Below are 23,403 nucleotides of genomic sequence, written 5' to 3'. Positions count from 1 at the left end.
AATTTGGGGGGGGGGGGTGTTGTGTTTTGATTTACATTTAAGTTTTATGGCAAAAAACTTTGCAATCTGTGGCACTCAGTTTCCCAATAATAACATGCTGAGCCAGCCAGCTTTCATGGAGTGTGGGGTACGAGATACACAGCAGCATCACCACCTCTCACCCCCATCTCCCTGGGAATGTCCTGATGACCACACAGTGATCGAATACGTTAGGCTACCGGGGTGCTAACTCCAAATATTCAAGGTTAGTGTTATTAACAGACTGGCAAGGGTAAGAAGAATGTCTTGCATTGAGCTCCCTCAAACAAAAGTTGCTTGCGTGGTCCTCAGAAAACTGTTTTTTCCTCAAGACAACCACCTGAAGGATTCCCTTTCAAGACACTGGAAAAGCATGTATTCAAAGCACTCTCTTCAATATACATTCTTTGTGAGAAATGCAAAATCTGCAGAGTATTTTTGAAAGTCTCATTTTTTAGCATTCAAAACCTAATGCCCTCAAGTCCTACAAAGCCACATTCCTTGCTGACAGTTACATATGTCAAGACTGCCTAAGAAAACAAAGCCTGTTTGTGTTGTCCTGCTACTGGAAAAAAACTTCTGAAAAATGCCTTGCTTGGTGAAAAAAGCTTTCATACCCCCATCTGAGTAGCTCAAAAATGTAATCAATTCTTAATTAAAAGATGTGACTGCCAACACAAAAGAAATTGCTTCTTGGCCAAGACCAAATGCAAGAAACCTCAGGCCAAAAGGTCTTATGTTGAAAACAGAAATAAAGGAAGAAAGAGGCTTTGGAAGAAGATGCTGCTTCAACCTAAGCAAAATTAAGCACTTCCTCACTGTTACCAGGCAAAACACTGGTACAGGACAGGAAAACAAGCTGTTGTTGTGGTCAACACTGGCCCAAGGGGCTCATAAGGATCCACAAATCCAGTGACTAACGCACAATCCAGCCAAGTATCCCATTGCTTCTCCTCCTTTGGCTACAGATGCCCACACCCAGCATGTGCAGCCTGATCTGCATTCTCCCAAAACCACTCTCACCAAAGGGAAGCCTGAAGCCGAATGCTCCCTGAAGCAAGGCAAGGAGAATGTCAAGAACTAAAAAAATAAAATAAAAAGCAGGGCACCCTTCCAGAAACACTGCTTTACCGCAGGTTGTATGTCCTCAGGTTGCGCTGTCTGCGCTTCGTGGCACGCAGTTTGACAAAGGTCCGGCCTGTCGGGTCGAAGACGCACAGGACAGTGATGCAGACGCTCAGGATGACAACCCAGTTGCACACCACCATTCCTGCAAAGAAAAGAGAAGTCGGGTGCTCTGCCTGTAAGTCTTGGCAGCATCGCTTCCTGCTTTTCACCACAAGCATCAGACCCACCTCTCAATTGCTGCAGGGCAGAAGAAGTTACCCAAATACTCTTGCAGCCAGCTGCAGCAAAAGGAAATCCTCTGGAAAGGTTTCTAAACCACAGCTAGATTTTTGCAGCTGTTTTAGGAGACTGTCCATGCGGAAAGCTGTTAAATACTAAGTATCTAGGTGGACTGCGACATTAGCATCACTCCCCCCAGGAGACTGGCTGAGGCTGAAAAGGAGTTCCCAGAAAACAGTAAAGCCATTTTGAACTGAAGGAGAAGCAGGTCTTACAGACTCCCCAGCCAGACCCTTCCATGGGAACATGAATTCTTGCCTCAGCGCAGACAGCACAAACAAATGAATAGAACAACTGTTCTGAGCAATAATGTCGCAGGAAAACAAGCACCACATTTAGAGCTACAATCCACTTCCAACACTCAATCCCCACATGCATGAATGAATAAACTCTCCAAGGCAAGAGGACGTCTGCGTGTACACAGGAATGCACACAAACCCCATTCCAAATACGTACCCAAAGTGACACTCTTTGCTGTGATATCATTGCAGGAAGCGTAGTACTGCGTTAGCCAAACGATGCCCACAATAGCATACACAAACTCAATCACCAAGATAGCTGAAACAAAAGGAACACAGTGGATAGTAGCAGCGTCTCTCTAAGGATTAACGACTGCTTCTCCCCATCTTCTGGAGATGAAACCCCAAGACAGGCTCTTTAGCAGGACAGTTGCACAGAATAAGTGATTGCAGGACTGGGCCCCAATGGTTTGGAAGGTGATATTTGAGGAAATGAACAGAGAAATGTAATGTGTTCTTAACACTAACTACTCCTAAATAACACGAGGACCACACACACACTGAGCTGTCAGTGCCCTTGGCTGTATCAGAGCTGGGAATCAGATCATCACCTTTCCTTCCATCCAGGACAGTGGAAAGGCTCCCTTAGGTAGCCAGAATCAGCATGTAACAGTACCTAGGTCTCAACTACCTCAAACAGATATGAAATAAATAGTAGTGTGTATCAAGGATTAATTCTGCTTACTACACTTAGCAAATGTTCCCAGTACCTCTGCGCTTTGGAGTCCTTCCAGTAATAATTTCCAGGACATGGTCCTTAAGGAGTCATTTACTGGCTCCTCAGTCTTGCACATTACCCTGGTAATGAACAAGAAACTGGGGATTAACAATGGCTCCCCAGAACAAAAAAAGTTGGAAAACTCTGAAGTGCCCATCCTCACACTTTCTCTACACAGTACAACCCAAAAGTACATGTGACCAAGCAGGTATGGAGCAGGTAAATAGCTTGTTTAGTAATGCCCAGCAAGCCTTTGGTGAAGCTGAGGCTAAACCCACGTTCAAGCCTAGCCGCCTCACCATCCACCCACCTTATCTACAGGTTGGCCCCGTATCTTTCCGTAAGTGGCTCACTACAGACTCTCACAAGCCTGGAAAGACCAGTTCAAAGAGACACACAGCAAACCTTTCACCAGCAGCGGGCAAGGAACAGGCTGATCCTGGTCCCTGATCAGCCCAAACTATGTTCTTAAACCGAGCCAGGCTTTGCCTACCTTGGCTTGTCTCCCCTCAGATTACCTGCTGCAAGACAGGAGCTACAGTAGCACAGATGAGACTTTTCTGGGTTCCTATTGGAACTCTTTCCCCAGATTCATCTGCACTAAACAGCAAATGCTTAAAATGGGACAGTCACATGGACCTTGCCCACACAGTGGTCACACTCCTGTTTCTATCATCAGAACTCATGAAGCCATTAAAAGTAAAAAGCCCCATGAAACAAGTATATAGAGGACCCAACATACAGTGTAAATACAGATTCTGAACACACGTATAGTTTAAGGCAGACAAGGAAGAAAAGTGGACAATTCTTGGGTAGGAAAATGGCTCTTTGGATTCTCTCTACTTCCCCTGCCCCATTTAGTCTGGTTTTAACATGGTGCTTCTCAAACTGTCAGACTATGTGCTTCCCTAGGGAGACTGCAGTGTGTCTGGGAAACTGGAGAGAGAGATTTGTTTGCTATTCATGTTAATGATTTGCACTTAGCACTCAAAAGGCTGAAATGTCTCCCAGACAGAGCTTTCAAGCAAGGTTACCAGTACCTTAGCGAATTCTGCATGAAAACAATCCAGACAAAACAGAGCAGCAAAAACATGAGAAACTTTGTTTTAAATGAGCTTGACTCTGCATCTCCAAAGGGTTTTTCCTATTAAAATCTTCACTCAACACAGAAAAAAATGCTGTACCCAGAAGACAATGTAACAGACAAGGGAAGACAAGCTAAAAGGGAAGCCCTGAATGAGAGATCAAGGAACAATCGCCTTTCTGGTCTAGTTCTTACTGGGTAAGTGAGAAAGGAAATGTTTTCAGGAAGACAAATATGCACTCTAAGAGAGGACACAACCAGTGAGCAGGTGGTAAACCTATTTATCAGGTGGAGTGGACAGCAACATCTGCCTGAAGGTGGAGTACTGAAGTGCAGGTTGCTGGAGAGATGCATCACACGTGAGCCAAGAGGTCAAGTACATGTCTCAGAGCAGGTGGGTGTAGACATAAGTGTCCTTATGACAGGCAAGGACACGCACATGCCTCGGGGTCAGAACCCCCACAATTTACACTGACATATGCCTGTATTGTAGGAAAACGTGGGGAAAAAAGGTGGGGGAGAGGTGTAGATGCATCTCACTGGCAGATCTGTGTTGCGAGACAGAAAGGGAGCATATTTTGTTAGAGGAAAGGGATGTACCTGCATCGCAATGAGGATGACAAGTTAAAGGTTTGCTAGAAAGATATTTGGGGCATTGCATGAGAGTCTTACAGCAATGACAGGGTGCAGTATATGTGATGTATTCAGATGCATATCACATACAAGTGGCCATCTGGATGTCTTTCAGAAGCTGTGTGTTTGTCAGGGTGTGGGGAGAGAAGTCTTCTGCGCTAGCAGATGGCAGTGTGGAGGCTGAGTCATTAGGAGGCCTCAGGCCGCTGCCTCTTACCCAGTCTGACATAGAGCACATACTGCATCGAGTCCCGGGGCTCTGTGTACAGGATACTGCCTCGCATGCTGAGCCAGATGATTGCCACCTCTGCGATCATACAACTGAGCAGGATGCCCAGGTAGCCTCTGCCGTGGTCCACCAGGTTAAGCGAGCAGGTCTCGTTGGGGTTGTACACCAGCCCAAAGAGCACCACAGAGAGGATCACAAACCTGCCAGTCACAAACCAGCTTGTTACCAGCAGTAAGCCAAAGAAAGCTGCATGTAACATCCCACACCTGGTCTCCTCAAAGCTACTGAGGATCCTCAGCATCCCCGCAGCTACTTACAATTAATATGAATTTGGGCCAGAAATCTCCTCCCCACAAGCCATCCAGAGGCCCTGCTACCCCAGTCAGAACAATTTGATGATCTGTGGCAAGTCATATTATCCCACGGGATTGCCACTCCAATTGTTTTTCCCTGAGCCCCTGTACAGCCCCAAACTCCAGTGGACAACCTTGGGTAGCACTGGAGGATGTGGGGAGCTCTGGTCAGGCTCTCTTTGGAACTGGAACTAGAAATGAGAACAGAACTTCTCCAAAGAACCAGAAGCTGTAAATATGTTGGTGTCTGTCAGAAATGCCCCAAACAAGCCTTCCAGCCGCATGTATAAGCGCAGGAAGAATTACAGCTGCAAGAAACAGGAATAGCAAAAAGAATTCATGGGAGAATACAAACCATCATTCTGCCTTTCTCACTTACCAGGTGGTATGCAGGAGGAAGAGGAAGACGGCTGGCAAAACCAGGTCATCGCTGCCTACAGACCAGCGACGGCGGAACACGACAATCCCTGGCATGGCTAGCGGGTCTGAGGAAGTTCAGCAGGGACGACGCTCACCTCCTGGAAAAGAACAGACTCAAAGATGCTGCTGACCCCCTTCAACCCCCTCCAGAGAACCCCACACCAGAGGGCTGCACCTGAGGGCTACAGGTTTTACACCAAAGATGACAGAGCTTCTTCCTTCCAGCACCAGGGGGCATGGCATGCTCTAGCAGGACAGGAGAGGAATGTACTTTGAAGAGGGGGAAGTATCAGGTGAAGCTGGTGCATAACTCACTGAACATAATCACCAGCTCCACTTCACAAGATTACCTGGAATCCTGTTAGTGCTGCATGTTGGCAAACGGCCACTGTTTTGGTGCGTTTTGGACAGGTTACACGGGCCTCAACTCTACAGAAAGGCCTTATTAGCATGTTCTTCCACAGGCACACCTCCTGCCAGCCTCTTCTCTTGTTGTCCAACTGTTCCCTCCCTCACTTGGCTCAGGAAGCCAAAATACCCATTAGCAGTTAGTGGCAGCATCTGGGGAAGCTATTGACTGGCTCCCAACAGCAAGCACTCAGAGCTAGGGAGCAAGCTCCTAGGAGATCTCTTACTTGAGCATCACTTGCACAGAAGCACCCTGCCAGCTCCACATCTCCTTTGTGTTCACACTGGCCCTGACAGGCACTAACAATTAAAAGGTCAAAGATTGAGGAGCTGGCTGTTCCTCCCCACATTTTGTTTGTACTCCTATTTTTAAAGCTTCACAAACCCTTTAAAAAAAGAAACAGCAGTGGTATAAGTCACGAGACTTCACAGGGCTATCCAGACACCTCCTCCCAGCACAGCTCTCCCACACCATTTCAGATCTGCTGTACATACTCCAGCCAGCTCCAGTCCAAGTCCACTGCATCAGAGCGGCACACCCCATCTCCCTCCTGCATTTCTTCTACAACCACGACCCATGTCATCCTGTTTGGTTTTGTCAAACTTTGGTTTCTGAAATCATGTCTATGTGGTCTGCCCCCTGCAATCAGTCCTCTCCCTCTCTTCCGTGCCCTAAACCCCATCCCACTCCTTACCAGTACCCTCCTGTGCTACCACAGACTGGGGGACACTGCACCTTGGCCTGTGCCTCTCCACTCCAAGCCACCATCTCCAGAGTGCCAAGTTCTCCCAACTGATGCATCTCAGTTCTAAGTCACAGCATTTCTATTCCAGCCCACTAACCTCCCAGTATTCATGTTCACACACTGCAGCCAGAGCGCTCCATCCACGACCTGCAGTGACCACGCCACTCCAAAGCCCCATCTTCAAAGTAATAACTGCTCTTTGTACCAATCTGGCAATTTGATTGTTGCCTCTGAGCATAACAGCAAACTATCCACATTAGTTACTTACAATGTAATCAGGATTTCCAACAGCGTTTCAGAGGGAATATCATCTGCCATACCTCATGCACCAGGCAAAAGAAAAAAAACTAATCAAGATTGTATATGATGTCCTGAATTTAGTGCTCTGGGTAAAAAAAAAAAAAAAAAGGAGCAACATGATCACATACAAACTAGTTTGAAGCTTCAAAAGTAACATAAGTGTTAGGCTGCGGTCGGTCACAAAACCATCACAGCACTGACTGCTGCAGTAACAAAAGCTGGCCTTGTCCTACTAAACCTCCTCACTAGTCAGGTGTGGTTACCCCATCCCTTACCTGCTACGCAGAACATCTCAAAACAGAGGAGTCTCCCCCCCGTATCAACACCCACGGCCAGTGGACTAGACCTTCCTACCCATTTGAGTCACCATGTATTGAAAACCTACACAAATCTTTCACACTTTCTGGGAGATTCCATAGTTAACAGGCTGACACACTTCGAGTCCGTTACTCACTTGGGTGAAGGAAACACTCTATTCCACAAACAAAGCAAATGTGAAATTACAACACCATTTGGATTCACACTTCCTTAGCACATAATAATCAGAGCACTGGGTACATTGCAGCTCTACCTTCAAACTGCTCACTCCTCTGGCCATCTGGCAACTCCTTCTAGCCTTGCCATGAACAACCTGCCTGCCTGCCACACACCACCCATAACGAAGGGCTTCTATCCTGAACATCTCTAACCCTGCTCAGGGGACGTGGATACACTTTCCACGTTCATCCACTCTGCCTCTGGCCACCGCAGCACCTCCCAGCCAAGCTCTAGACCTCAGTTCCCAGCATCCCTCGGCCTACGGCTGCATCCCGCCAACGCACTTTCCACAACTCTTCCACCTCTCCAGACGCGAGCAGTTGTGCTCTGCCTGCTTTCACCACCCTCTGCCAGTTTAAGAGGCAGGGTATCGGCAAGAGCAGCAAACATCTAATGTGAATTTCTTATCCACAGCAACAGATGGGGATGGAGCAGAGCAGCCTGTCACTCACTGTCACACACGAGAATACTCACTGGGGGACTGTCACTCCTAGCTGTATGCTTACCAGGCTCCCGGTGCACCACAGAAAGAGTCTCAATTAATTCTCAAAAACTGTCTATTGAAAATCTAAACCATGAGGGCTGGGGCCTTGCCCCCAATTGGGAAAGAAAGGAGATTACAGAAGGCCCGAGACTGTAAAGCCCACACAAAAAAAAACCCACACTAAAGCTCTCCGTGTGCGGACTCTTTGGCTTCATCCCAGGAACTACATTTTAATATGAAGATATGCTCTAGCAGGGGAACTGTGAGGAAAGCAGAAGGTCAGAGTGCAAACAGTCCTGAGACCACTGACCCTAGTTTTGCAACAAGAATCCCTTGCACTGCCCCTAAAATTGCTGCAAAAAGTGAAAAATTCCCAGGACCTTGAAACCTGAACCCCAGTACAAGAAATCCCAAGCTCTCAACCCTGAAATTAGGGGGAAGCACATGCAGGGAACAAGCTTTGTGTGCCAAAAGTCCAGAGCCCTTCACCCTCAGATCAGAGAAAGATCTATGGAAGCAGAAATCTTACATGGCATGTGGTCCAGCTGCTGTACTTTCTTCTCTCCCGTAAAGGTATTTCAGGAAAAGTGCATATCCACAGAGACAGACATCAGAAGAGAAGGAAGGAGCAGCAAACTCTTCTTGCAGCCATTGAAATTCCCACCCGGCAGAGGGAAGGACAGTGTGGTGACTGCCTGCCGACAGAGCCCCGCATCATCTTCAGAGCAACTCCCTCCTTCCAAGACAGCAGCCTCATTTATTCATCAGGGCTGCTGAAAGCCACCGAGACAGGGGTCGTGACTCCCCCCTTCCACACCCCCAGCACTCTCTGGAAGGAAGTGACATCATCCCTATTCTGAGGAGATTGTATGTGAATTGTGGGAAGGAGGACTGGGAGTGAGAGCAGGCGATGCTGTCAGAGATGCACAGAGACAGGAGAGAAGGAAAGCTCTCCGGCAGCAATTGCAGCAGCACAAACCTCCTCCCTCTTGCCACAGAGGAGCCGGCAGCACCGAGAGCACTGCAGTAGCTGTTCGGGCTTGTCTCAGAGTCCCAGTTGTGCAGGGGAAGCCCTTCGGCTGCAGCGGATGGCATCAGGGCTGGGAAAGGCTCAGGGCCGCTGGTCTCTCCTCTGGCATGTACTGAATGGCCAGGGGGATGGGAATTGGATGGGACACAAAAGGGGCACAGAGAGGGGCCACCCCAGTCACAGAAAGGAGAGACTGTTCCAGAGGAGCAGTCTCCCGGGCCTTTTCAGCCGTTAATTCCTTGTGACATACTCTGGGGTATGACAGGATGTGGGGGAAGGGGAGAATTAGCTGTCTGTAGGGGAAGGCTTAGAGAAAAGAGCAAGGGAGAAAAATGCTACAGCAAGACAACATTCCAGCTAAACCTAGGAGATTTAGTCTAATCCAACATCCCATCACATCTGACATTAGCCTCAGAAGAAGGTATACACGTAAATATAAGCCGACCACAGCTATAGCTGAAGGAAAAGGACTGTGAGTAGATCTTGCACCACAGGAGACCACCCACACCACGCCAACACCCCGGGAGACAATCAGCTACTCCCCACCACCCAAATCCACAAGCAGATTTGCTTTAAGCTTGCAGCATCACACAGATACCCGAGGCACTTGCACCCACACAGCCCAACACACAAAACCCCTGCAAAGCCTCATCCCTGGATCCAAAAAAGGGCTTGCAGGCTCACTCAGCATCCCCCCCCTCCATCACCCAAAAACCTCCTCCTGGGACCCACTCAACCTTGCTGCAGTTCAGACCATAACTTGCTATTTCTGTCCAACAAAAGATAGGAGGCCAACACCACTGTGAAATCGGATTCACCAGTGCCAACAGTTTCTTCTTACTTTGACAGACCACTGGCGATGTCTGTGCAGAGGCATTTGCAGGAGTAAGTCCTACTAGCCCGATAGATTCATCACCCACCTTTGCTCCCAGCTTGAGATGGGGACCTGCTTGCAACTTCATGCGACCCAGTTATGAGAAAGCAATCCCATCTCATCTGTGCTTCATATCTGTCATCACCCTCTTTCAGCTGGTCTCCCCAAATTGTGCCTCAACTCTGAAGTCCTACAGTATTATTCACCCAAACTGCCTCAAAATAACAACTGTTCAAAGCCCAGAGACAAGACTTTCATCTTCAGTGCTACAGGAAGCCCAAAAAAAAGGAGATTTCTAGGTCTCAGCTCTGTAGATGGTTGCAGGAGTCACTACAAGACAAAGCCCCTTGCTGTCACGCAGAAATCCAGCCACATGTGCTGGCACACTGGCCCTTCCCAGGGACACGCTCCCACAGTACTGGATGAAGTGCCACCGTGTTCCCAGGGAATGTCCCAGCCCCAACCTTCTGTCCTGCTGAGAAGTCACAGCCCAGGACTGCCAGCTCGCACAGATCCAGAGCTAGAGCTGCTTAGGAAAATCCATCTGGAAAACTGAAACAGAACAAGCTTTGTGTCACGGCGGCTCAAACAGCAGCATTTCCTGGGGGGTTGTTTTCTGTGCCTCCGCTTGCCTGTGCTGCCACAGCAGAGGCACCTTCCCTTCCCCCTGACAGCACAACCAGGTCACCCTGCCCAGGTATCCAGACACCTGTCCTGAGGGTGCAGCAGCCTGGCTAGAGCTCCCCTGGAATACAATTGGGGCATCTCCACAGTAAGCCTCAAGAGCCACCCAAGGGAGGCCCAGGACAGTGTCTGAACAGCACCAGATTAACTCCACCCAGCTGGGTCCTCTAGAACTGCTTTCTGCCTCCTACCACACAAGATGCCAAGTGCTCCTCCACAGCACAGCACAACCTCCATCACCAAGCAGACCCACATTCTATCCCTTGCTGGTACACCTGCATTTCTTCTTTCTGCAGTTATTTATTAGAGCTATTGAAGCTCTCCATACTTCTTGCACATATAAAAAGTGTTTATGCTGAAGCAAACTAAAAAAGCAACAGTATTTTAGAATAAGTATGTTTGTCAAATTTGGATGACCAAATAAAAAACATTTGGCATGCTTAACCATACAGCTCCTGACCCTTGAACCTCTGCTGATTCATAAAATACAAACTCTCCCCCTGAAATCACACTTCACCACCAGATAGGGTCCCAACCCCATCAAGTCACCCCCTACCTGAACCCCATATCCATCCTTTCCTCACAAGCATGGCCCACGTGGGACATGGGCCTTCTACTCCAGATTGGGTCCCTACCCCTGCAGCTTACAAAACCTCCTGTTCCCATTAAGCATGTCTTTCTAGAAGCGCCTACTGTACTTGATGGAAATCATCAATTAGAACTTGGATCAAACTTCATTGGTCCTCATCCAGCTATATTTAAGGGCCTTAAATGGAGCTCTTTCTGTTTCTGAGCTTGGTTCTTCACAATCTGGGAATTGTTCTTCCCTTGCAGGGAGAAGGGGGGATGTGGTTACATCCATACAAAACATCCTGAAGCTGGCTAGGAGGCAATAACTTGCCTGTGTCTGCAGAAATACAAACCTATCTCTCCTCCAGCACCTCTTGCAGGACCCAGTGGGCAATATGAGCCAGACTGCAAGGTCTGCTGCTGTCTATCTCCTGCACAATTTACCTATAACAACCATTACCAAGAAAACATCAGAAATAATTGTGTAGGACAGAAAAAAAATACCTAAACCTTCAAAAAAGTGCCCTTCCAGGTTGGGAATATCTAGGAGCATCTTACAAGAGGGAGGAATACCTACTCAACACAAAGAGTGTGGAACAAAGGCTCACAATACAAGGTGGGGAGAAGTGACACAGCACCAAAGGAAGATGAGCCCTTCCGAAGACAGAGCTGCCTTTTGCAAGTGGCAGGTGGTCTCTACTGCAAGCGATGTTTGCTGGAATTGCAGCAAAAGCTCCCTCCCTGAGGGGAGATGGTACAGCAGCTGCCAGAAGGTTGTGAGGATAGTTCTAGCATGACTGGCTATGATTAAGGGAACAGATCTGTATTTTAAAGAATATTGTATGCATTAATGTAAAATCTAAGAGCCATATTTACAACCAAGCCACAGACCATTAAGCCTAGCCAGACAACACTGGTAAAAATCAATGGGTTCTTTAATTTTGGAATACCAATTTCACACCTACTTTTAAGATTCTCCTTTATAGTCTCCCATTTTACAAGGAGAAGGAAACAAAATGAAAGACAGTGCCAGAGCAGTGGGACTAAGCCTTTGGGTTTGAGAAAGGGAAGGTTCAAAAAGCCTCCTGTGGCTTAGCACATTTCAGCTGCAGCTCCCCCAGGATAAGGCCACTGCACCACAATCATCTCACTACAATGTCATCATTACAGAACTAATATGATTAGGTTAGATCTGGAACAATAGTGCCCACTGACAAAAATAGCCAAAATACATCTCAGAGTACAAACTGGCCTTCAAAACCCAGGGGCCAAGTACTTACCTGGACATCCCACCAGCTGAAATCATAAATGCTGGCATAAATACACCCTTGGAAGTGCAATGGTGATGGCCACAATATGGTGGTAGTAACAAGAACAGACTACTGGCCAGTTGGCCCAACACTGGCCCACCTCCCTTTCGGCTTATTCCTCCCTAATGTTTCTTTAAAGCCCTTTTGTCTCAGGCAGCATAAACACATTAATGTCTTCTAAGATCATGTGCTCCTTGATAAATCCATCCCCTTTGTCCCTTACTCCAAACACCTCTTGCCTTGGGTAGAAATAGCTCTCATGAGTCCCACACTACCTTCAAACACAGACAACATCTGCTACATTCTTGAACCTCGCAGCCTTACCATTTATACTGTCGAATTTCAAAAGCCTCTTAGAATTTTTCTTAAATGGCCTCTTTTCTCTCACAAGAAAAAAAAAAAAAAAAATCAGCTCTCAAAACCGTTCTACTAACGCAGAAGATTTAGTATCAGATTTGCTATTTGCTCCAAACTGGTTATTTTCCTATAGAACAATGCTGTGCACAACACACCACAAAGGGCCCAACGCTGACATATCACCTGCTTTTGAGCAGTAGTATAGGTAATGCCAGGTAGTCTGAGCCATTAACCGAGGTCAAAATTCACAAGTATTTTTAAAGAAACGCTACCCTTAAAATATTTCATTTTGGGGGTCTGCACACCAAGGGTTCAAATTTTCAAGCATTTTTCTGCCACTGCAAGGATTAGTGCCTTTTCCCTGTCCAACAACATGAGAGAACATAATCATTTATGAAAAAAACAACAAATGCACTGTAAGTTGGCAACATCCATTTTCCTTTATTCAATGGAGTCACAGGCAAATGGGGAAACCAGATAAAATTCTCACCTTTAGCCTGTGACAGCGCCTCATTTGCTTCTGGAGGGCTGGCCAGCCATAGCATCGCTGCCTTCAGGAATAAAGCTGTTCTTTGCAAAGCTGAATACATTTTCTGAACAATTACTTTTTATTATAAAAGACACCAGAACAACCAATGTAACTGCTTGGTATGTATTTGTCCACAGCAGTGGTGTTTTCAGGAAAAAAATATTGGATTTAGTGCAAGAGTACGGAGACGTGCTAAGTAGAGTTAATGATACAAAACCACTATTATTCACAGCACTTATTCAGAACTTTACAACCACCAGTTAGGAGGATAAAGGATCCACTGAATTAAAACCAAAGAAATTCGCTACTTTGAAATATTCCTCCTCTAATCAACTGGTACCAGTTCAGAGCCTGTTCCCAGGCATCATGGTCCTACAAACCAGTGACACTGTAGATCACAATGGTTCCCTCTGGGAGGTGATTCCCCCAACATCGCCCATGTCAGGACACCCAGGCTGAACACAGCTATCCTGGCAGAACACTCAGCACCCCTCTCACGAGCCCTTTTCCAGCAAGTGCACTTAGCAGGTAGCTCTGCCAAGGTGCCACCTGCCTTAGTTGCGCCAAGATGGGTAGATAAACAGGAAAACAAACTAGCAGGATCTGAAGTCTCCCTCCCCTTTTTTGTTTCCAGGTGGGATAGCCTAGAGGCTGGGATTTGTCCATGGGGACAAAGGAAGAAGTCTGCAATGGGTAAGCACAATCCTCCTCTTAAGAGCACTTTTATTTTAGAATATAAAAGACAGTGATCGGTGTGAAACATTTCAACTGCCCAAATTAAAGGAAGAATAATGTTCCGAAAGATGAAAAAAGCCTCACCCTAGAGCTCCAAGATTATCAGTGCTTTTCTCCTTGACCTCAGTAGGAGCGCAATTTAACTCCAAGCTTCATACTTGTCAGACTACAGAAAATTAAGTCTTCATGAATAACTGGTCAAGAAACAACAGAAGTTGACAGATAAACTTACCTTAAAATGAGCCACTTTATTGAAAACCTGGGAGTGGAGAAGGAGCACAATCCAAGTCTGCTGACACTAATTTAGTTAAAAAACAACACCCAATCGTTGTATCAATGCCGACATATCTGCAACCACCTACATTTTGTGCTAGCAAAGCCCACAATCTGAGCTTTCTGACGATTCCAAGCTTGAGCAAAAATAATGTCCAAGTTGCTAGGGGGAAAAAAATGTATTAAAAAGTGAAACTAATTTTGTATTTTAATTAGAACTTACTGTTCTACAGGGTAATAAAATCTGCTGTTTAATACTCAGCAACCAGTGACAAGACAAGCTTGTCTTGAATGGGGCAGGGAAAGAACGTGGAAAGAACATTTGGATGAGTTGACCTAAGTCTGTAGATACAGCAAGCACCTCGATTTGAAAAATTCTGAGCAGCTGGGCACCCCAAATCTGGCTCCTATCTGCAGGCAATGCAAACAATCCTGGTCAACCCACACTCACATATGTGGTAGAATAGTTAATTCTTCCTGAGCACAATTATTGGGGATCAAAGTTCTTTGGTTTTGTTGTAATATCCCACGGCTATATTCAAAATTTGTTAATTCATGGTTGTAAACCACACAACCGTTAATTCATCCATAGTAAAAATAACAAGGGCTGGATTAAGTCAGCCAGGGCAGAATGAAGTGGTAAATGGTACTTACGAAAGGAGTGTTTCAGATGTAGCTGACTGGTGCCAATCTGACAGCCTCATTTCTTTAGGCAAGCTATTTTTCACTACAATACTGGCAAATTCAAATCTGTCAGTTTTACTCCACCCTGGAATGCTTATCAGATCAGCCACCTTAAAAAAACAGGAAAAAAAAAATCAGGAGCAGCATATTTCAAGGTGAAAATAAATATATTCAGCGATGTATGGCTGCTACAGCTATTCTTGAAGTGACCTGCCTTTAGAAACAGAGAGGACAATCCCAGTCACGCTGAAAAGTAATTGCCTCTCTACGATACCATAGGCAGGCTCCCTGGCTTCCTAGTTTATGCTAGTGGGCAAACAGTTTTCCCAATAACTTGACTCATTGCTTCAGGAATTCCCTAGAGGATGAGTCACATGCAGGGAAAGCCACCAGTCATTCTACGGGAGCTAAAGGGACCACTGCTGCCAATACGAGAAGAGCGAAAGAAGTGGGAGAACAGAAAATCAGTGCCAAACTCGGGAAAACTGTGCGGTCACCACCACTCCTTGGCAGTCCTTCCCTGCTCCCCTCCCCAAAAAGCGTGCTGGCGAGCAGAAGCACACCCGTTCGTGACGGGAATTACTGTGGAGCAGTTTCCTCCACGTGCAAGTGCCAGGACAGAAAGAGGAAACGCTGACTCTGTTCACATCCAAAGACAGCTTGATACAGGAAGGGAAGGTGTCTCTGGATGGGGAAGGTGCTAAGGAATTAAACAGTGCCTCTTCTCCCTCCCCCCCAGCACTGAAGGGGATATAATCAGGACTAACAGGGGCACATGAAAAATTTCAGGGCCTTTAGTTCCTCACTCCACACCGCAACCCCCTGTTCACAGATCACGCTTCTTTTTGTGCTTCCCAACTTACTCTGTGATTTTTCCTTTCCTCACATGCCATTACTAAGTCATTAGGCAGGTCTGTGCCTGGTTCCAAGTCAAAAATGCTGAGAATCACTGCAATGTAGCAAGCTCTTTGGTAAACTAAACCCTAACGCACCTTTTGTTAATACAATTTGTAATTATTAAATGTGGATGCCAACTCTGTGAAACTGCCAGGCTCAACTACATTGGAAATTGGCTTCAAACAGTCTAAACCTTAACTCAGATACAATCTGTTCTCATTTTACTGGTGCTGTCTGTTTATTTCAGCCATTTCCCTCAATCATGTCCCTGATCATAGAACCCTGGGCTGACAGCCCTGTTTCTAATCAAATATTTGGCCCCTGTTGCTTCTCTGGTCTCTTTTACATTTGCATTAAAATGCATCTGCTGATCTTGTGCCTCTACTTGGGTTCAGATTGCCACTTCTGCCTCATATTTGTTACTTGGGGCAAGGACATGCCTGTATCTTACATTCCTAAGAAATCAGACTGCAAACATTGGGACATGGAGGTCATACACCCCAAAGGCCATGCGTATTGTGTCACGTCCTTAAATCACCCAGGATGAGATCTGAATTTAAGAACTCTCTCTAGGTTATTGGAAATGACTCAATTAAACTGTCACTGTTTTTCCATGTCATTCACCACTAAGGATCGCTTCTAACTTGCAACAAATTGCCCTTTGCCAAATGTTCTCCCGTTATATCTCCACTCCCACGAACAGTCCTAGAAATGCAGTTAACCTATTTCGCAACTGCCATTTAACAGGTTGCTCCAAAACCATCAAGTCTTAGAAGCCCACCTCTCCTACCAGTCTCCCCCAATCCCTAATCCATTTTCTTCCAATGTTCAAATCAAACTCCCAGTAGACAGACACCAACACACTATTCCAGGAGCCCACCTCATTCTGCAGCAGTATTTCAAACAGGGAATATTCAAGTGCTGTGATTTCTCAAAAAATACATCTGTATTTTGTTGCAGATGCACATCTGCCCTCCCCCATTGCTCCCCAAACCTTCCCAGGTTCCCACTTCCAACAGCTTATCCCTCCATCAGCCTTGCACCTTATTAAACAGAAACTCTTCTATTTCTTGCCCACAACTCTGGATTTCTTAGAGCATGGCATTTCTTAGAGCCTTCTCTGAAATTTAATCTAACTTCGGGACACACTGCAAGCAGGAGTATCAGTTATTCTTGCAAACATATTTAATAAAAGAGAACCTAAAGCAATATTCATGGCATCCTATCTAGAAACCTAACTCTACATTGTCATCATTACCCCTCTGCAGTATAACTCTGGCTTCACAGAAGTAACCTCAAAAAAGCACAACAGCCTGAATCCATTTTTTTCCACGTAAGTCTTGTGAAGTCTAATAATATAACATCCAGAGGACTGCTGCTTTCCAGAGGAGGGCTTCTCCTGGCATAAACCCAGGCCACATGCCCATATCATGGTGCATATCCACTTTCACTTGAATGTTTCCCTGGGGCATTAATGAAGCGGAGATCAAACACCAAAGTAACAAGCTTTGTGTGGTAAAGGATGCGTGTGTTGCTCAATGAACACATGCACAGGTAGGTATTTTTACCAACACAAGCATCAGCACAGCAGCAACCACCTTTAATGCACACCCCACATAGTATAAACATAACATCCTATTTGCAAAAATCCTATAGCAGAGAACTGCGAATTTCAGCTTGGAAATTTCCTTGACTGGGATGATATCGCTTACATATACACACTGTAAGAGGCTTTACAGCATGTGACAACAGAGCATTGCCACCGCCTGTCAGAGAAACACAGATATTAACCACCTGTATCTGTACACTGACCCTCCGCTGTTCTTAGTCCATCACTTTGGGTACTCAGAAGGAAGCTTTTCAGATTTTAAAGGAAACAGGCTTTCAAGGTAAACAACAGTAGAACAGCTTTGTATTGACTAACATGCTTTTCTTATCCTAGACAAACCCAAATTAGTACAGATTAGAATCTTAAAAAGATTTTTCTATCGCTCCTGAGCTCAAAGTTTAAAGCCTAACTCTGAATGTCCAGATGCTGGCTTCCGCTGCTGCAACTTCAGAAGAAACGTGGTTCTGCCCCTCCCATCCCGTGGCTTCCACCTCAGTGCATGAGAATAGCCCTTGAAATAAAACAAGTGATCAGGCTAAGTATTTCCAGAAGGGGAAAAAAAAAAAAAAAAAAATCTTTCCTTATTCCTGCCTGGAGAACAGTCTTCTAAAGAAAGCTGCCAGCCTTGACCCGGCTCATGTAAAGCTTGCTAATTACAGTGAAAATCTGAAGAAAGCAAGAGCAGGAGGGAGGGAAAGCTAGACTCCAGCTCCGGCTCACACAAATGACAGCTTGAGCAAACTTTTCCTGCCTCAGTGGTTGCTGCTATAAATAACACCCTCCAGGGCTCAGTGCTGCAGGAACCCAGATCCCAGTCACCTCACAGAGACCCTCTGAAGCCTGCCCTGCTCTGTACACACCCGAGCTTTCAGAGCAGCCTCCCTTCCACAGTTACACACACACCACCATGCTTCTCCTACACGCAGCTCCTCTCCCAGACGCAGTCCCAGGCCTGCTAGTAACAGCACCTTCTGTGCCCAGCACAGTCCTGCTCTTATACACACGTGCACTCTGCTTCCTGAATGCCCCCCTTGTCTCTTCACCTAGTCTTTTCGACTTCACACATCTTTTCTCTCCTCTGGCAACCCGCTCTCCCATTATTCTGTCATTCTTACTCCCTTTTCTTTTTCAGTCCCCACATTTTCTGTGCTTCCCTTGAAGACATTGCTTTGCAACCCTCCATCTATTTCTCCATATTTTTGTTGCTAAGATGCCCTGGAGTATCTTGAGACAAGCAGAGCTCCTCCTTCCAGCTGCTGACAGCTGTTCTCTAGCCCAAAAGGCCTGGCTATTAAGAACCCAGAGGAGATCACCAAGGAAGAGCGCAGCACGCCTGCAAGAAGTACAATCACCACCTGTTCAGTGCATGCAGCTCCAACTCCCTCCTGGCTTAGGAAATTAAGTCCCAAATTCAGACCCAGTGGAAATCAAATCTGGGCAGTTCCCCTGTGACTTAGTTTGCTTTCCCTCTAGCCACTTTCTCCAGCTGGTCCTTCAGCTAAAGATGCTGTAACCACACATGTGCAGCACGGCTGCAAGAGCACAAGAAAGCAAACAGTGTAAGTCCCACACCCATCGGTCACTGGGACAAGCAGGCCAAATGCTTCCTCCTCTTCCTAGAAATTCTTGCCTGTCCAGCGCTTCCCTAATGACACAGCAAGATAAAACTGAAATCCTGGGCTGACTGCTGCCAAGTTGAAGTAGCTAGACTCTTCCTGAATCTCAGATTTAGATGCGTGTGATAGAAGGCAGGAATCCTATTTTCATTTTGCTTATGTAAGCAAGGATGAATCAAGCCCAGGTTTCTCTGATCTCGTGTCATATTTAAGCCTTATATACATCTTTCCATAAACCAGAGCCCTTCTCTTCAGAGCCTCCCTTAGCTACACTTCTAAACAGCAGCACACACATCCCTCCTTGGCAACACCCACACACAGCACCTTCTGCACACACAAACAGCATGTAATCTGCACACGTAGCTCATCTACAAAACCTCCAGGACCTCCAGGCCCTTGGTGGCTGCACCTTGCCTGGCCATTACGCAGCACACACAGCTCAACCCACCCTGCACTAGCAAGTATCCCCTCCTGCTGCTCCCCAGGAGAGCCTGTAGACAAGAGAATTCAGTTTCTAGCTCAGAATTTATTTCATTAGCTCAAGTTTAGAAGATCTCCTACTTAAGTCCTATAGCATTCTGTTTTCCAGCTATGAGTCCTGCCAATACTCTTACTGTCTTATATGCCTTTACTCAAACTTTTTCCCTGTTCTGTCACAGAGCTTGCATAGACTTCTTATTTTTCTCTGCGGGATCATCACTACAGACCCTGGAGTTGGAACAGCTAATTACCATTTCATCCTCTGCTCCCCAAAGGTCTTACAAACTCAGTGCTACAGGTATTCATGCATTCCTGTCCTCAACTCAGGGTACCGTGCATCTCCTCCTCATAGCCTGCCTGTGTTTTCACACTTACTTCCTAAATTTACACTCCCCCATTTTCTTCAGGTGTCTCCTTGATATACCAACCATCTCTTTACTCTGCCTTACTCACAGCTCTTCCAAGATCCCAGCTGTAGGATACCTCCCAGCTGACTTTTCTTGAGCCTCTAACAGGAATATCACAAACTATTTACTGCACTTCATTACTGTGGCTCCAGAAGGCAGAAGCAGACTTGAGGGGATTACTGCATACCCCTTCACACAAACACATGCATGGCATAGCTTGCAGCTCATTGTATAAGATCTCAAAGTGTTTCTAGTCTGTCCCAAAGGTTGCCTTAATATTTTCATTAAGACGCATATTTTTCTCCCCGTTGCCACCACCCTCCTTGTTTCCATATACTCCTCGCTTGCTCTCGTAGTATCTGCTGTATAAGTCCTTAAGCCCGTGTCGGTAGGAGATAGAAAAGCTTGTCACTACAGGGACATTGCTGCCCTCCTGGCCATCCAGCTCCACACCTAAAACAAATTTAGCAAAGATGGACAAAAGCAAGGTGACAGGAGGTGAGGCAGAAGCAGACATCCCACATGACGAGAGCTACAGCACTAGAAATACCCTGAAAAAGCATTCCATGGCTTCAAGCAGCTGTACAGACATGAACCGAAAAGCACAGATTGCAACTGTCTGTTTCTGTGGCTAACAACTGGTTACACTGAAAGAAAATCAGGAACAATTCTTCCCCGAGCTAATGGAGTGTAGGAAACATGAACTAGCCACACACAGGAGTCCAACTCCAGTGTTAAGGACTGCTAGGACTGTGGTAGGAGGTATAAAAAAAGCAGCAGGAGACTATTCAGAACATAACTCAAAACCATGGTTACTAAAATAGAGAGACAAGAATCAAGAAAATAAGATGAAAGAGATCAGAGATCACAAAAGAGGGAGTGGGAAAGGAGTTAGGTATTTTCTCTCTGCAAAAGGGGACAAAATTTAGGTACAAGCTCTAGTCTAAACAGCATTAGTTTGGTGCCAGTGAACTGCAAAGGAGAAAGAAATCAAGACCAGCCATCTCACCTGAGAGCAAGTACCACGTGGAGAGACCTGCCAGACCAAAGAGCCCAGAGAGGCAGCTCACCTGGCACCCAGCTACAGACAGACCCTCTGGGAGAAATTAAGAGCACCCTATTTCCAGTTGATTCAGTTGTGCTGTTCTTTTTACAAAAGAGGGTGGACTGGCCTCACTATCCCTGAAGTCTCTGCCTGTCTGAATTGAACAAGAAAAATGTCATCTTTCCTGAAGAAAATCAGCAGGGTCACCCGCAGAGCTGTAGATAACCTTGTTATCTGCTCCCAGGTACAAATACAACAGCTGGGTGACTGCCCTGGGACCTGACTTCTGCCTGTCCTGGACAGAAGCCAGGCAGTCCCACTTCAAATCGCTCTCTATTGAGCTAACATCTATAGCAAAATTAAGACATCAATACCTTAGCAGTTTTTGTAAAATAAAAGGAAAGCAATTTCATTTTTCCATCAGTGAGAAAGACAAAAAGCAGCTGACCACAAATCCTGTCCAAAGTGCTTACTAGCAGCTCAGAAAATGGGAAGGCTCGCTACTCCAACAGCTGTTTAGAAAAGGATGCATTTTTAAATTGATTGCTGTAAGAGAAGCCACCTTTCCTCTAGTCTAGCAGATAAGAATTTCAAATGCTAAATGAGACTTCACACTTGAATTTATAATCCAAACAGGCTTATAAAAAAAAAGCTGTTTATTCAGATATACTCCAGGACAAGTGATTGGCTCTGAGCCGACACAGTTTTAGGTTATTAGAAGAGAAAGTACTTTTTCCTCTTATGCTGCAGGCAATGCATCATTATCCCTGTAATTAAATTTAGTGCCTTTGTGGCAATGCCTTCTGCAGGATTTATCTAGGTGTGGACTTTTTTCCCTTTCCTTTAATTATATTACAATTAACCATGAAATGTCCACTCATTTCAAGCTTTTCAACTGGGCTTCAGAAGTAAATGCCTGAAACAGTCCTTGGTGAGAATGTTATAATCTTGGAAGAGATCACAAGATCTGGGGTTTGGTAACTAATTCATTTATTGTTGTTGCAAGTGAACTTTCAAAGCCTGCAAAAAAAAAAAAATCTTCATTTCATCTTTTCCAGTTACAGTACTTGATTCAGATCCTTACTCTTGATTAGAGCTCAAAGGCCTCAGGCAATATTCTGTTCCAATTAACCCAGCTGATTAAGGTATAATCAAGCACCTAAGTATCAAGCATAAACCCAGCCCAGGTCTGAGCTCTTCTGCATCATAACCCTGTGCTGCTTTTCCTCAGTCTCTTCACTCAGCCACTTAAATGCTGAACACAGGCACAAACATTCAAGCTGAGATTTCCTACAGTTCTTTTCTGGGCAATGTGGGAAAATGTTCCCAGCCCTTTTGAAAAGGAATTACAGGAATTATGCCTGCATTCTTGCAGAAACATTTTGTTCGTTTTAAACTCTGCATGGACCTCACAGACCACCAAGCACAGCCCTCAGGACTAGCAAACTATTCTCTTCAGATCACAGCCTGAGATCTGTGTGTACCATAGGACAAAGCTACGCTAGGGTCTTATTGGACGGCTTCGATTCTTTTCCACAACAGGACTGTAATCCCAATCTCCTTGAGAAGGCAGTCTCCGTACTCAGTGACAGATCGCATGACAACTGCATTACGTGCCAGGTAGCCTCTCACACCCTTTCACACCATTCTTGCTGACAGTCTTCCCCACACTCCACAGCCAACCCACCTTCTCTAGTGAAAAATCTATGCCTCTAACATCTGACATTGAAGTTTTGGTGACCTCAACAATCCAGGAACGGTCTCTCCAGCCTTTCCCCATCACAGCTGTCCATCAGGCAGTTTAGTTTTCCCCATTCTGTCCTTGAAACTTGTAGCATTAGGGGTACACGTCAAGAGGTGCATTACAAAAGGGTGCCTGATGAAAATACTGCATTATTTTCACTGCACAGGGAATTAATTAGCAGAACCAGTTAGTGATTGGGTTAACACTGGAAGCAAGATAATTAAAAACTCTTATTTATACATATTAGTATTGCTATTTTTCACGTGAACAACTAATCTTTCTGTATATCTTAGGGTGCACATCACCCAATACATCATGTGGTAGAAAGCTGCACAGATAATTTATGATTTTATTTTCATTACAAAGAAGAAAACAGGAGAGCAGACAGACCCAGAAAGCATAGTCTGCTACAGCATCCAGTTTTGAGCGATGACTTGCCCAACACATGATGAATTCAAGCATTCTTTAAGCTGGAAAAAATTAATGTCCACAGCCTTTTCCCTTCCTCGCTGTACTTCTGTCACAGCTAGGAGCAGAGCATGCACTAGTATATTGTATCCTACTTCAACTGAATGAATGATACCATAGGCCAAAACGATCACTCTGAAATACGGCAATAAGAATACTGGTGGAATGACACTATGAATAATTCACCATCAGTTCAATGATCTCTCCTGGCACCACTGAAACTTTAAAGGTGTTCCAGCTACCAGACTGAAGTTAATCTGGAAAAGGAAAAAAGTATACAAAGGACACAAGAATGACCCCACTCCCTTTCCACAAGTAGGTTTTAAATTGCAACACCAGCAGCCTACACATGCCTTCTTCCCTCTCTCCCTCCTCCTCTCCCTGTGCTTTACCATAATACGCCAGGGAGGAGACAAACAGCAAAATGGAAAATTTGAAAAAATTATGCGTTTCCA

General features: G+C 45.6%; 1 protein-coding gene across 1 annotated transcript in view; it reads right to left on the bottom strand.

Annotated features, from left to right (window-relative positions):
- The window catches only part of DAGLA (diacylglycerol lipase alpha), a 65,778-nt gene that overhangs the window by 28,543 nt on the left and 13,832 nt on the right, over positions 1 to 23,403 (bottom strand). Inside the window, exons 2-6 of the mRNA XM_026850139.1 lie at positions 14,653 to 14,792; positions 5,121 to 5,259; positions 4,377 to 4,588; positions 1,882 to 1,983; positions 1,150 to 1,288 (exon numbers count right to left, since the gene is read on the bottom strand). Of these exons, the coding sequence (XP_026705940.1) occupies positions 1,150 to 1,288; positions 1,882 to 1,983; positions 4,377 to 4,588; positions 5,121 to 5,215 (548 nt within the window). The 5' untranslated portion in view covers positions 5,216 to 5,259; positions 14,653 to 14,792. The remainder of the gene's footprint in view (positions 1 to 1,149; positions 1,289 to 1,881; positions 1,984 to 4,376; positions 4,589 to 5,120; positions 5,260 to 14,652; positions 14,793 to 23,403) is intronic.

Source organism: Athene cunicularia (genome assembly GCF_003259725.1).
Source record: "Athene cunicularia isolate RWA chromosome 5 unlocalized genomic scaffold, athCun1 chr5_part2, whole genome shotgun sequence".
Classification (NCBI taxonomy): Eukaryota; Metazoa; Chordata; class Aves; order Strigiformes; family Strigidae; genus Athene; species Athene cunicularia.
This window is presented reverse-complemented; position numbering and strand designations above follow the sequence as displayed.